Genomic DNA, 14,724 nt, shown 5'->3' with positions numbered 1-14,724 from the left:
GTCCTTGTTAGAGTTCTCTTAGAGTACTATAGTTACATGTAGGTCACGTGTGTGTGTGCGCGTGTGTGCGTGTGTGTGTGTGTTTATAAATATATAAAGTTGGGAGGAACAGGGGCCCAGAGACTAAAGAGGTATTCCTTTTTACTAACAAGTAATAAACGATACTATACCTCTTTGTGGTAGTGACACTGACTGACAGAAAGACAGGGCTATGAAGTAGGAAGGCAGATACGGAGAAGACAACTACCTTCTATTCTAATTCTCCTTATCCTGAATCCTTTGAAATGTGATACTGGCATTCAGAGAATAGGGAACACCACAGAAAAGAGACTGTCCCTGGAATAACACTGTATTATCTATAAATAGCATTCTTATTCACAAAGGCTAACTGAAAGAACCTATCCAACTCCAAAAAATCTTAAATTTTGCTTCTTTTCATCAGTCATAACACACCACACTAAATATAAAAGCCATGGCCCAATCAATCTCAGATCTATAAATTTTTATGGTTCACTTTCCAGATTATACTCATAACAAATTTAAATTATCGTGAATACCACCTCCTTAAACCAGAAACAAAAGAATTCAGTTACTCTGAAATTTTAATACATCTTAAGAACATTTAATACAAAATATTAAAATCAAAATCTAAGTTAACAAGGCTTTACACTTAACAGTGAAACAGCACTTGCTGAATATTTATAATCTCAACTTTTAAAGAGAAAGACACTAAAAAACAACCATGACAAGGAAATTGGTAAAGTCAACTTCTTAAATATAAAACAAGGACGAAGAACATTTAAATCAGTTTAAAAATTAAACTTTAGAAAAAAAAGGTAAAATCTTTATAAAAGCCCCGATAAAACCCTTCTGCCCTTTTAAATTAGAATACAAATTTCAGAAGCTTACAAAATGTCAACAGCAGAAAACATTTAGTTCACATGTAGATTACATTCTGGGTGAAATTTTTCCTCTGTCCATTTAGTTTTATTTCAGGTCATCTTTTCCAAGAAATTTAGTTTTTAAATGTTGTTTTTAAACAATGGAAAGTCCTTTATAGAATTTCTAGAAGATAAACCCATATTAGAGGGGGAAAACTATTTAACCTCAAAGCCTATAGCAAAATAAATAAAATGACTACAGGGCAAATGACAAATATTTAATATACACATACATATATTTCTTAGGGAAAAAAAACCTTCCATATAAAACTCACTGAATGAAACTGATTTTTTTAAGTGGCAATCAATATTCAAAAGGGTAAAAATACCATTTTAAAATTCAAGTTCCAAGTCAGTTTTTAAACTTAATAGCAACTACCAGTCGTTTAGTGACGATACTTGGTGGGGTGAGGTGGGGAACACTGAAAATGCAATGTTGAACCGATTTATAATTACTCCACAACAGGACCTCTCCAAAAAGGACTACCCAGATAAGACAGAAAGGCCCTGATTCATCTCTCAGACTGCCTACAATTTTAGTCTGTAGTGAGCAGATCAGGAATTCTCTACATAAAATTCAGTGTTTTATTCTTTAACTTAATACACAGTAGTACCTATCAATGGGCAAAACTTTGTTCCATGTCTAAAAATAGTTAAGATGAGAAACTATTCAAAAGCACATTTTTACACCTAGAAAATAAAAATTTTGAACTCCCATCCCTTGTGACAAATATGAAATGGCCCAAAGCTGCCACACATTGTTTGAATCATTAAAAAAAAAAAAAATTTTTTTAAATCTCATTTCCCATGCAATTTTAAGAAATGTACTTTCCCCCAGAGATAGAAGGAATGTGGTTTCATGAGAATTACTAAATCTTGGAGAGAGTCCAAAAGATCTAAAATAATAAAACTGGATATAAACTGACAAATTTCTACTGACTAAACTGCAGATTAAAAAAATGAAAATAAATAAATAAATTGCAGGTTAAGATTTTACTCTGTTGTCTTCTAGCAAAAAGCCCTAGCAAGTTAACTAGAATGAATAAAAAATAAATTAATTAATACATATATCAGGAAGAAGTTAGCAAGTACTCAAGAAAGGCTATACAGGGTGTTAGTTTTTACAAAAATTTTTTGAACGCTCATTTATTTTTGAGAGACAGAGAGACATAGTGTGAACAGGGGAGGGGTTAGAGAGAGAGGGAGACACAGAATCTGAAGCAGGCTCCAGACTCTGAGCTGCAGCACAGAGCTCAATGGGGGCTTGAACTCACAAACCGCGAGATCATGACCTGAGCCGAAGCTGGATGCTTAACTGACTGAACCACCCAGGTGCCCGTGTGTTATGTTTTTGAGATTTTTTTTTTAAGCCTTTTAAGTTGATGAATCAATTTTATACAATATGTAAACCTCAAAGAACACTATAGAAGAATATTAGAAATAAAAAAAAGAAACATTTGTCACTATAATCTGACAGTGCAAAAATGGTAAACTACATAATTCAGACTTGTTGCTCAACCACGATAGTGATAATGGGCATTATTAGCCTTTCTAGGAAAAAGATCGAGAAAGAAGCAGAAAAGGGAAGACAGGTGGCTGAGCTATACAGAGTCATCTATCTAAAGAAAAAGATTGAAGAAGAGTAATTACAAACATCTGCAGTTGACAGTGACATATATATCTACTCAGATGACAGAGGAAGTACAAACAATAAAAAAAGGAATACAAGCTAGCCATATTAACAAAAATAATCAGATCAGATGAATATAAGACACTTACACCTTAACTCCTAATAAGTAGAAGAGTAGCACTGATGATATGAAACTTAAACAATATGATTGTGATAGCTAAGGTGAAACACAAGCCAAAGAAATTTAGTGAAGAAAGAAATGGCACACTAAGAACTTTGGTACTTAACCTTTCTTGTAACCTTTTCTATCAGATTCATAGTAAAAACATCTTTGCATCTTTGAAGTTTCTTAAAATTTGTGTAAGCTAATTTTTATAGCTGTTTCCCCTTATTTGGTAGTTCAATTTGTGGTAGAGTGGTCAAAAGGAAGCTAAATTAGCCACATTGAAACATTAAACCATAATGGAAGCACTGCTCCTTATGAACAGGTTAAAAAAAAAAAAAAAAAAAAAAAAAGCCTACGCATGAAGGTTACTATTAACTTATCTAGGACTTACAACGTGTTTTTTATAAGCCATTTTTGTATAGAATTTGGGATTTTACAACTGATATATTTAAATGTACTCCACAGAGATATGGATAACTAAAATATATCCCCAAAGTTCAGTCATAATAAACAACAGCAGATTATCAGAAGCATCAAGGTACTGACCCATGTCCTGAAGGAGCAATGAAGTATAAACAACACTGCACCCTGTTATCAGGCATCTGACGTCTGTTCACTCGAGATTCTGCATTTAGGTAGTCCTCAAATTTACTATCAATGTAGTCAATAACAGGCTGCCAGCTATAAAAAGCAGATAAATAAAATAATTAAGTTGCAATTCTACATATGAAGGTACAACTGAGGACTGCTACAGTAATCAATATTTTTAAATAGGCAAAACCAATCAAACCAGTGGAAGATATCTCAAATTATTCTACATATACTGATTCAAAAACAGGTAGTTATTACCTTGGATAAATCTTGATTCACTATTTCTGAACTTTCCAAATGGAAAAAAATTAATTATTTAGCGTCAAAACACAACCAAATTATGTTATCTGCATTAAGTACATAGGTTTTTATTTCAAATTAAAAGATTAAGTTATACAAAAACTTCATGATGAACTTATTTGTTTTAAAAGTTAACAGAAATTTACTTCAAAAACAAAGAAAAATATTGTTTATAATATACTATTTCTAAATAGAATGCCATGGATGTTTTCTTAACTTATGACTTATGGAGAAATGGAACATTTAAAATCAGATTTAAATTAGGATGGGATAGAAAATAATATATACAATAAGTGGATAAAATTATAGAAGAAAATGAAGTTTTAACTTCCTTATAATGAGAATTCTTATATCCATGTTGCTTTAGAATTTGTCTTCAAAATAATTCTATGATAGGTATTACCTCCATTTTATAGAAAAGGAAATCAGTTCAAAGAAGTTAAATAACATTGTCAAGTAAGTGGCAAAGCTGGTGTTGAGAACTCAAGTCATATCACTAAAAAGTTCAGTGACCTCTGCTAAGATGAGAAGTTTAAAAATCTTAAGCAGAAAAAGTCTAACCACCGATACCCAAAATGCAATCAATATAAAGCAGTGATGACAAACCCTTCTTACCAATTACTATTATCCACTGCATCTCCAAATCCTGGGGTATCAACTATTGTGAGCAGCAACTGAACACCACCTTCTTTGATTAAAACTTTGGACTGTTCCACCTGTAAGAATTATTGGCACAGATATTAATACCATATATTACACCTGTGGTTTCCTACAAGGTAAGAAGCAGGGAGATGAGCATTAATCAAAACCAACTGGGAAATTTTCTGCAAACTAAATCTACCCACATTTTCTTTAAAATCAATTATTGTGGATATGAGAAATCCTGGTTACTTGAAAGAAAGGCACATATGTAAGTAGTGGGTTTATGGCTTATAGTTGACATAAAGAAGGAAAATGGGAACTGATAAAATAGTAATAGTCACTAAAGCCATACAATGCCTATATGATCTAATGTGTGTCTAACAACACAAATAAACAATATGCTTAAATGATTCAGTAATTCATAGAAATGAAATGCAATTAACCAAACAAGTACATCTAATCTACCACTTACAGTAAATGCTTTTCTGAACTATTTCCATCTAGTTTGGTCCAAACCAATTACTCAAGTGAACTTATTACATTCCCAAATCTTTCTCAGTATGGCCATAATTATTTGCACTTGTGTTTATGTTATGGCTAAGATCCAACTCTCTTCTCAAATGTTATATTTCACATTTATGCCAAAGTGATCAGCAAAGGTCCAGGCACTGAAAAAAAACAAAAAATCCTACTACCTCTGATTAAAATCTTTGGTTCTCTTTACAATTTGTAAGAATGTTCTATTTGAGAAAGGGTATTAGACTTGAACAATAACAACAATTCCTCCTACAATCTAAGATTTTCTGTAACCCCAAACTCTGCATCAGAACATGTAAGTCATTCATCTTGGGCATATGCTGCTGCTAGATAAAGTAAACACGGATTTAAACAGAAAAGGGGAATAATGACCCCAGAAAAACACAGGCTTTCATCTGATGCACACTTTTATTATTTTTTTAAATTTAATTTTATTTATCTTTTTAGAGAGAGAGAAAGCATGCACATACACAAGTGGGGGAGAGGGGGAGCGAAGGGGGGGGGGGAGAGAGAGAGAGAGAGAGAGAGAGAGAGAGAGAGAGAGAGAATATCTTAAGCAGGTTCCAAGCTCAGCACAGAGACCAACATAGAGCTCGATCCCACAGCCCTGAGATGATGAACTGAGCCAAAATCAAAAGTCGGACGCTCAACTGACTGAGCCACCCAGGCACCCCTCAATGTACATTTACATCAAGGGTTTACTAGGACTAGAGGCTCTAGGTACGTTGGTAGGCTAATTTAAGAGGGAAGAATTAGATTCAAACTTTAAGTATTAATTGCCATAAGACGGTATGAATTAAGTACTTCTAGACTTAAGGAAAAAATGTAATCATCAATATGTGTAAAGCAACTTCAACTATTTATGTCTGCTAACAGAGTATGGAAAGGAAAATTTCTAATTTCTAGGTAGAAAAAGTTGGGTGTACCTTTCAGGCTTACAGAAATGATGTCTTTCCATTCCCTTTTGACATGTTCTTACAGAGGCTGGCTGAGGTATGAAGAGACCAAGGAACTGAGACTAAGACTACTGAGTAGGAAAGTCTGTAGCAGCACTGTCCAACAGAACCTTCTGAGATGATGCAAATGTTCTGTACCCTCACTGTCCAATACATTAGATGCTTGCCCATGTGGCTACTTAGCCCTTGAAATGTGACTAGAGCAACTGAGGAGCTGAATGTTTATTTAATTTGAATTAGCTTAAATAGCCACATGTAGCTTAGTGGCACTGGATTGGACAGTGCAGGTCGATAGCAATCAAGTTATTTTGTTAAAAAAAAATCATGTAAAAAAACTGTTAACACTGAAAACACTGCCTGAGATTTGGATATGCATGTCTATGGAGGAACTTCTAATCTTTTAGACAAATAAGAGGCAAAGGTCTTATCTTTTATACCAATGCTCTTTACTAAACTGCTTTAATCCTTGTATAACTATTGGTGAAAATTTTGAACATCCCAAATGTATTTATTTATCTACCAATATATACAATTGGTATTATATATACAAGATACCAATATCTTGTATATTGGTATATATTGTATATTGGTATTGTATATACAAGATACCAATATCTTCCAATATATACAATTGGAAATCTGTTAATAAGTATTAACAGTATTAATTCTCTCTAGATTAAAAAAGTAAACATCAATAAATAGGGTTCTTAATGCTTTCTGACCATTTTCAGTACCAACAATGGATGTGCATTGCATAGGAGACCACTGTTTCATACCACATAGCTAAGATAATACCGGTAGTCTGATACCAGGTTACTCTTACGAGGAAGGCAAAATGAGGAAATAATCAGACTCATCAGTGTTAGATTATCAAAACTAAAAAAAAAAAAAAAAAAAAAAAAGATGTGTTATGTGGCTTACAAAGTTCATATCTTATAAAAATATAAAATGGTTGTCCTCTAAAGGACAATCTAGTTATTTGTCATTATATAAATTTTTTTTTAAAGGACAATCTGGTCAAATGCAACATCTTGATATGTCTTGAATTGGCTTCCCTCTCCGTCATAAAAACAGGTTATTCATTAATGGTCACTGAAGCAGAACTACCCAAAGTAATCATACTACCCTTTACTTAATAATTCTTTTAAATGACATAGTACTATATATTAGAAATTGATGCAGGATATAATTGTTCTACATGAATCATCTCCCAATTTTACCCCAAACCACTTTTGGTTCCCTTGTTACTAAGCAAAGGCCATTTCTATCTTCAGTAATAGGTTGTATACTAATCACACACCATACCAGCTTAAATTTTAAGACCGTTGTTTCCTTTTTATTTTTATAATCAGTTTAACAACTTAATTGTTTATGGACGTAAGAAAAATTAAGATCTGTACTTTAAAGAGTCTGTTTATAAAAGCCACTTTTCTGGCCTATGAAATTCTTTGTATCCATACATGGTCAAATACAAAGAAGGCAACATATGGAAGAGATCCAGAAAACATAACTGTAAACTAGTGCCATTCACAGGATCTGACTGTATCCTATCATCTGGTTTTGCAAGTATCCTCATGGGATCCATGGAAAACAAATTAGTTCAAGTTCAGGAATTTCAAACTTTTCTTAAGAAATCTATTCCAAATGGCCATTTTCCCATGCACTTTACTTAAGCAGGTCACATAAGCATATTTTATGGCATCACTCAAAAGTTCTCTAACATTAAATGCATAATTTAATGCTGAAGGAATGAATCAAGGGCATTTTCAATTATGTTTCTTTCTGAAAAATAAAACTAAAGCCCATTATATTGTTTATGTATAATTAATTTACTGAGGCCTCTTTTGGACTCCTAACTCCCAGAAATGTAAGGCACTCTTTTTTCTAATATTGTTCAGTTTTCCAATCTGAGGGGAAAAAAACAACAACAAACTCAAACCTTCAGTGTTTCCATAGCTTCATTTCTTTCATTTTTAAAAGACTGTTAAATAACTTAAGTTTTCTAACCAATGTTTAAGAGCTATTTGTTAAGGTAAATAAAAAGTGTTACTCAATTAACTGTATTAAATTTCAAGGAGAGGGTTAAAATTTTGTCAGGAGTTACCTCTATACCTAAACTTGCTCAGGAGGTGGCATTACAGCCAAAGCTCTGCAGAGACGTGGAACAAGAGACTTAAACAGCCTGAGATACTCCACTTACTCAAACACAAACACTACCTACTCTATTTAATGGCTGAGAAGATAAGTTATCATCTTAGATACTTCATCATGTTCCACAAGAAACTAAGAGGCAATGACCAACAGTAGAATAGTTATGCCTAAAGACTACTTCTCATCAAGACCCAAACCTAGTTTATTAATAAAGTTGATCCAAAGATTCGAATTCTGCCTGCTACACTAAATCACTACACCTCAATCCCCTGCACCTCCTTAAATTGAGAACTTAAATGTCTTGTCCTTTTCATTTTCTATTAGCAACCCCCCTCCTAAACCCTTTATTTCTTTTTCTTTTCCACCCCAGATATCTTTGTTACACAAAATTTATGAACTTCAATTTGACAGGAATTTCCCTGCTATCCAATGATGCTTTTATGTGCTCACTAGTCCCATGCCTCTTTCATTTCCCAGAATGGCTCTTCTCTAGCTCTACATTACTATCTCTCCAACCATGCTCAGCAAAGTACCTCATCTCTAGATGAGACAAGAGCATCCTCAATTTGTGTGATGCAACAGTCTTTCCTTCTGTTCCGATGAATAGATCCCTTTCTTCCTGAGGCTCATTTCTCAATATATACCAGGGATGTGATCACTCCATTTCAGAGTCACGTTGACAACCATTTAGACTATTTCCAGTTTATTTTCAACCTCTCATCTCTTAGGGATTGATTCTCCATTGGATATAAACATTCTCAGGTCTTTTTCGGAAATAAAAACCAAACAACTCTCTCAGTACCCTACACTCAACCTCCAGGTATTCCCTCTTGTCCTTTTCTTCACAGCCATCCCATCTTCACGACCTCATTTACTATCCCTTTTCAATCCACTGCCATCTTGCCCTCCATTCCTACTACTTCACTAAAATCTACCTTGCCAAGGTAACCTCTATAACACATCACAGCAGCAATATTCTCACTAAATCATGTGATTGCGAGATCGTTAAGAAATTTGACCGTGTCCATCATCACTGTAGCCCCCAAACCTGGAGTAAGATATTCAAATGTCTGTCCCGTGAATACTTTAAAAAACTATCAATATTGGACCAACACCAACAAGAGAGTTTCCTAATTGGGCTTTATAAAAATGTCTCAAGGAGTCTATAAAATGTTATCCTAGGGATAGGATAGGATTCATTGCTTTCACCTGTCTTCACCTCTAAAATTTTTGTAGCCATTTAATTTGCAATAGTGATTTTCAGGACTTTCCAAACCAAGAAAAACAAGGGTTTTTTAAGTTTATTTGAGAGACAGTGTATGCACACACACTTGAGTGGGTTGAGGGGAGAGAGACAGAATGAGAATGAATGAATCCCAACCAGGCTCCACACTGTCAGCACAGAGCCTGACACATGGGGCTTGATCTCACAAATCGCAAGATCAGGACCTGAGCTCAAATTAAGAGTCAGATGCTTAACTGACTAAGCCACCCAGGCAGCCCAAGAAAAAAGTTTTAATTTTCTTAATGTTTATTTATTTTTGAGAGAGAGAGAGAGAGAGAGAGAGAGAGAGAGAGACTGATTGAGTGCGAGCAGGGGAGGAGCAGAGAAAGAGGGAGACACAGAATCTGAAGCAGTCTCCAGGCTCTGAGCTGTCAGCCCAGAGCCCGATGTGGAGCTCAAACTCACAAACCACAAGATCATGACCTGAGTGGAAGTAGCCACTTAACTGAATGAGCCACCCAGGCACCCCCCGCCCCAAGAAAAAAAATTTAAAGGGGACCAATATAAGGTTGCCAACTAAGAACTTAAAAAAAAAAAAAAACTAACACTCTCATTTCACAAAGAAACTAGAACTGATTTAGTCCCAGAATAAAGGGCATCTTTTCCCTTGGAGATAGCTGGCAACCTTTCAACTGACTTGACATATGATCCAAAAATTTTCAAATATAACAATATTATAAAAGTTACTACTGTACATGCATCACTGTATGTAATATTTTTCTTAAAACTTTGTTAATCTAAGGACCTATATTTGAGATTGGAACATGAAGTGGAACAAGCGTTCAATTATTTCTATCACTTCATTTTAATCAGTCTATTAACAAAAAAATATATGAATAAAAATAGAAAATATGGTACTATTTCATTCAATGTGAAATATTCTGAAAGAACTAAGGATAAACAGTACCCTCTCTAAAATCTTCCCAGAAATACAGGATGAAATCAGTCTGTATCAGGCTAGAAAGACTACAGAGCACTCATTCTCAAAGCGTAGTATCCTGACTGGCAGCTGCATAGTCTGGAAACTTATTAGAAATATGAATTCTCTGAGTCCTGCCTCAAACCCACTAAAGAGCAAACTCTGGGGAGAGGGACTCAGTAAGCTGTTTTAGCAAGTCTTCCAGTGATGGACTCTCAAGTCTGGAAACCACTGGTATAAAGAACTCTGGAACTAGAGTGTTGGCTCACATTTGGAGCTGCAGAGCCAGAGTCCTGAGGCTCATGACAGCACACTGGGAATCAATCCCAAAGGACTTCTATTTAATACTGAAAACTTCATTCAAATCAGAACCTTTGATACAGAGGAAGCTCAGAACCATCTCTCTGTCCAATGTAGACAGCTTCTCCTTCATTCCAAGACTGCAAATGTGAAGGAATTTCTTATTAATGATACAAGTCTCTTATAAGTAAAAAATACTCAGGGAGGAGATTATGAGATCACGGTCTTTATTAAAATTTCACTCCCTATTTGGCTACATCACAGGATTTTTCTTTTTTTGTTTTGTTTTGTTTTGTTTTTTTTTTGACAGTTGGAAGTGGTCCAGACAGCCTTCAGGTCAGGGAAATTGTAGACATTTGTTTTTTGAAACTCATGATTTTATGTTTCTTGGTCTTAAATGTCTGGACTGAGATGTAATACTTCTGACCAGTCTCCAATGAAAGATTTTATGAGCTTCCAAAGGAGATTATCTGCTACATTTCTGGACTTGGTGAAGAGTCATTCAACTGTAAAAGAAAACTATATTCTATTTTCTAAATCCACTGAATGACTCAAAACATGTTATGTTCTCTCCTGGGTAAGTGAAGAAAAGAGTTTAGAGGATCTTGAACTTGTTTCCAGTATATCAAGGAATACTTCCATGGTGCAGTCAGGAAAGGGTACTTCTCTGGGATTCTAGTGAGAATCCATCTAGTTCTCAGATGTTATAGGTCTTACTTTTGGTAAAAAGGAAATTCAATAGTAGTACACAGGACTTTGTTTTAAAATTCTTACTATAGATACTCTCAAGCCCTGATTACTCTTTTGTTTTCAGAGAGAGACAGAGAGAGAGTTGGGAAGATGTTCACAATAGAAGAGAACACTTTCAAAATGCTACCTTAAGAGAAGGTAAAGTGAGTTTAAACAGAATTATTTTCGAGACAGGCAAATGTAAACAGAATTCTAACAAAGCGCCTCTCCCACTGTCTTTAACAGATGCTGGCCTGAGATAAATTATCCTGAATGTATGAAATATAAGGGACAATTATCTAGATAAGAAACTCCTCCAAATCAAAGAGAAAAAGATAGGAAATATTAAGATGGTCAAAACACTTCAATGAAATCTGAACAGTTAATGAGTAGAGAAGACATGTTCAATCTTATATGAAAGCAAATTAACTGAAACAATAAAATACCTTTATATTAATATGCACAGACACACAACAGAAATGAGTCCCTAGGTCCACTAAAACAATGTACAAAAATATTCATATTGGTAAAAAAAAAAAACAAAAAAACAAAGAAAGAAAACCCAAATGCTTACCTACAATAGAATATAATTTGAGATATATTCATACAATGGTATATTATACAACAATGAAAACTACAGTACACAACATGGACAAATACCACAGATACAGTCTTCAGTGAAAAAAATCAGACACAAAAGAGTATAGCATCTAAATGAAATTCAAGAACAGGCAAAATTAATCTATGGAAACAGAAGTCAGAAAGCTATTTATATTTGGGGTATGGTGTAATGCTGAGAGGCACAAGGAAGTCTTCTGGGGTGCTAGAAATGTACTACAATATCTTAATCTAGGTGGTAATTACCTGGATATATGGATACATATACAAAAGTTCATCAAGCTTTAAGTTAAAATTTATGCCTTTTTGTGTAAAGCCACATATTAATTTAATAATTTTTAAATATTCTACTCAAGAAAAAAATGAAAATAACCAACAAAACTTTAAAAAAAAATTGTCAAATTGGGGCGCCTGGGTGGGTCAGTTGGTTAAGCGTCTGCCTTCGGCTCGGGTCATGATCTCCTGGTTTGTGAGTTCGGGCCAGCGTCGGGCTCTGTGCGGACAGCTCAGAACCTGGAGCCTGTTTTGGATTCTGTGTCTCCCCCTCTCTCTGCCTCTCCTCCGCTCGCACTCTGTCTCTCTCTGTCTCTCTCTCTCAAAGATAAATAAACATTGAAAAATTTTTTTAAAAAACAATAAAATAACTGTCAAATTAAAAACCTCAAAAATTCTCAAATTTAAAATTATTTCACTTTTTCTAAATAGTGATTTATAAAACATCATGAACCAAGAAGAAAAGATTAACAAAACTTCAAAGATCCTGAAATTCAAAATATCCCAACTAAACACTAAGTCATATACATTTTTTAAATTGTTTGTTCAATCATTCATTAATACTGGATGCAGTTTTCAGATGCAGTTCTAAGAAATGAGCTTACAGTGAATAAGACGAAGTTGCTACCTTCACAGAACTTAATACATTTAGAGCCAAGGTAGGGCCCGGAAGGAGTTTATAGGGTGGCCAGACAAGGCCTCACTGAAAAAGCAGCATTTATGCAGAGAATTGATGAAAATTAGGGAGCAAGCCATCAGGAAATCTCAGGGAAGAGCACTGAAGGCAGAGAAACAAGATGTGGAAGAGCCCTGAGGTAGAAAGTAGGATTGGCCTGTTCAAAGAACAGCAAGGATGTTGGTTTAGTCAGAGCAGAATAAGCCACAAGTGGAAAAGTGCAGGAAATAGGTTACAGAGAGGGGTGAGGGCAAATCTTATAAGGTCCTCTAGATACTGTAAGGACTCCAGCCTTGCTCTGAAATGGAAAGCCACTGAAGAGTTTTGAACAGAGGTTCAAAAGGATCTGATTTACATTGTAAGAGAAGATTCTTACTGTTTTGTTAGAAGGATTGGGGCAGTGGCCGACGATCACAGAGAAGCGAATTAGGTTGTTATATCTAGGAAGAGAAATGATGGAGCCTGGATAGGAGTGGTACTAGGAAAGTGGTAGGATTGTGGATATATTGTGAAAGCAGAAGTAACAGGATTTATTGATGGACTGCATGTGGAAGGAAAGAGTAAAAAGGAGTTAAGGATGGCTCCAAGTTTTTGGTCTAAGCAATTGGTTTAGGGTAGACAATACCACATAGTCTGTCAGTATTTTTGATAAACTTGCTGATTTGTTTGGCCAATTTATTTTTGGCATAAGAACTTTTAGGGGAGAGATTGTGCTGAACTGACTGAGAACAAATTCTTAATATGAATCTTATTCCCCAGAGCTACTTTTTATCTTTTGGTATTATATTCTTTTCTGAAAGGCATTTTTTAAAAAAATTATAAAAGCATGCTCACTGCATAAAACTGAGAAGATATAATAAAAAGGAAAAAGAAAAAATATTCAGTCTTACAATAAGGAGAATCACTGATGACAGTTTGACAATGAATCCTATTTAATATCCATTTTGCAATATGTGGACCATTACAGAATAAGCACAGTCATAACTACATCACAAGCAATTTCTCACTATTTGAGCAAATACTTCACTACAGAGTATGACAAGCTAGATTTCTTTCTATGTGATGAATTTCTGAGATTGCAAATGCTGATACTTTCATCTGTTCAGACACTGGCAAAAATCACTGCATTATGAATCAAGCAAGCTAAAATACTGTTCTTCTCTCTTTATTAAACAAAGTAAAATAAAACATGGTAAGGCACAAAATTTTCATGAGTTGATTGGCTTCAATCAACCACCCACCAGTAGTTTATTGGAATTTCAAGCCTAAAATTTAAAGGGAAGTCAATACCCTCCGGCGTCCAGACTGCAAATTCAAACCTTACAAGTAACAGCAAACATTATGGGTGTACCATTTGAGATTTAAAACGTAAAAAACAAAAAATCCCTTCTCTTAAGTATCCCTTACCAGTTAGCATCAGATGAATCAGCCTTATAGCTTATAGAGGCATTTTCTATGTTATTTTAACTACTTTCATATATTAATAATTATGATGAAGAGAGGACTTCACTGATCAAATCATTTTTTTGAGAGACAGAACACACACGTGAGCAGGGGAAGGGCAGAGAGAGAGGAACAGAGAGAATCTAAAGCAAGCTCCAGTCTCAGCACAGGGTCTAATGCGGGGCTCGATCCTACAACCCTGGGACCATGACCTGAGCCGAAATCACGAGTTAGATGCTCAACCGACTGAGCCACCCAGGTGCCCCTCTGATCAAATAATTTTGTCTAAATTGCCTAATTGGGAAAGCTATTTCCTTATGTAAGATTTTTAGAGAAAAAGGTGAAAAAATAAAAAAAAAAAACACCTGACAATTTGCTGGATGAAACATTATTAAAAAGGGAGATGCAGTAAAGGAAAGCTAACTGACCTGTTAAGAACTGGTTAACCTATGAAACCAGCATGTACTAAGTATCAGTAGTATAGGGACAGCATAGCTTGATAGGATACATACTAAACCAGACTGTTTAGATTTGTACCCTAGTTCTGTCACTCTAACTACGTGATCT

General features: G+C 34.8%; 1 protein-coding gene across 4 annotated transcripts in view; it reads right to left on the bottom strand.

Moving 5' to 3' along the window:
- The window catches only part of SEPTIN7 (septin 7), a 118,162-nt gene that overhangs the window by 33,583 nt on the left and 69,855 nt on the right, over positions 1 to 14,724 (bottom strand). For all 4 annotated transcript variants that reach the window (XM_019418149.2, XM_053898156.1, XM_053898158.1 and 1 more), the window contains 2 exons: positions 4,244 to 4,344; positions 3,284 to 3,418 (listed from right to left, as the gene is read on the bottom strand). In XM_019418149.2, the coding sequence (XP_019273694.1) occupies positions 3,284 to 3,418; positions 4,244 to 4,344 (236 nt within the window). The remainder of the gene's footprint in view (positions 1 to 3,283; positions 3,419 to 4,243; positions 4,345 to 14,724) is intronic.

This window comes from Panthera pardus, unplaced genomic scaffold, assembly GCF_024362965.1.
Source record: "Panthera pardus isolate Hobbes unplaced genomic scaffold, ASM2436296v1 HiC_scaffold_8, whole genome shotgun sequence".
Taxonomy (NCBI): Eukaryota; Metazoa; Chordata; class Mammalia; order Carnivora; family Felidae; genus Panthera; species Panthera pardus.
The sequence above is the reverse complement of the archived record's forward strand: the minus strand, read 5'-3'. Positions and strand labels throughout refer to the sequence as shown.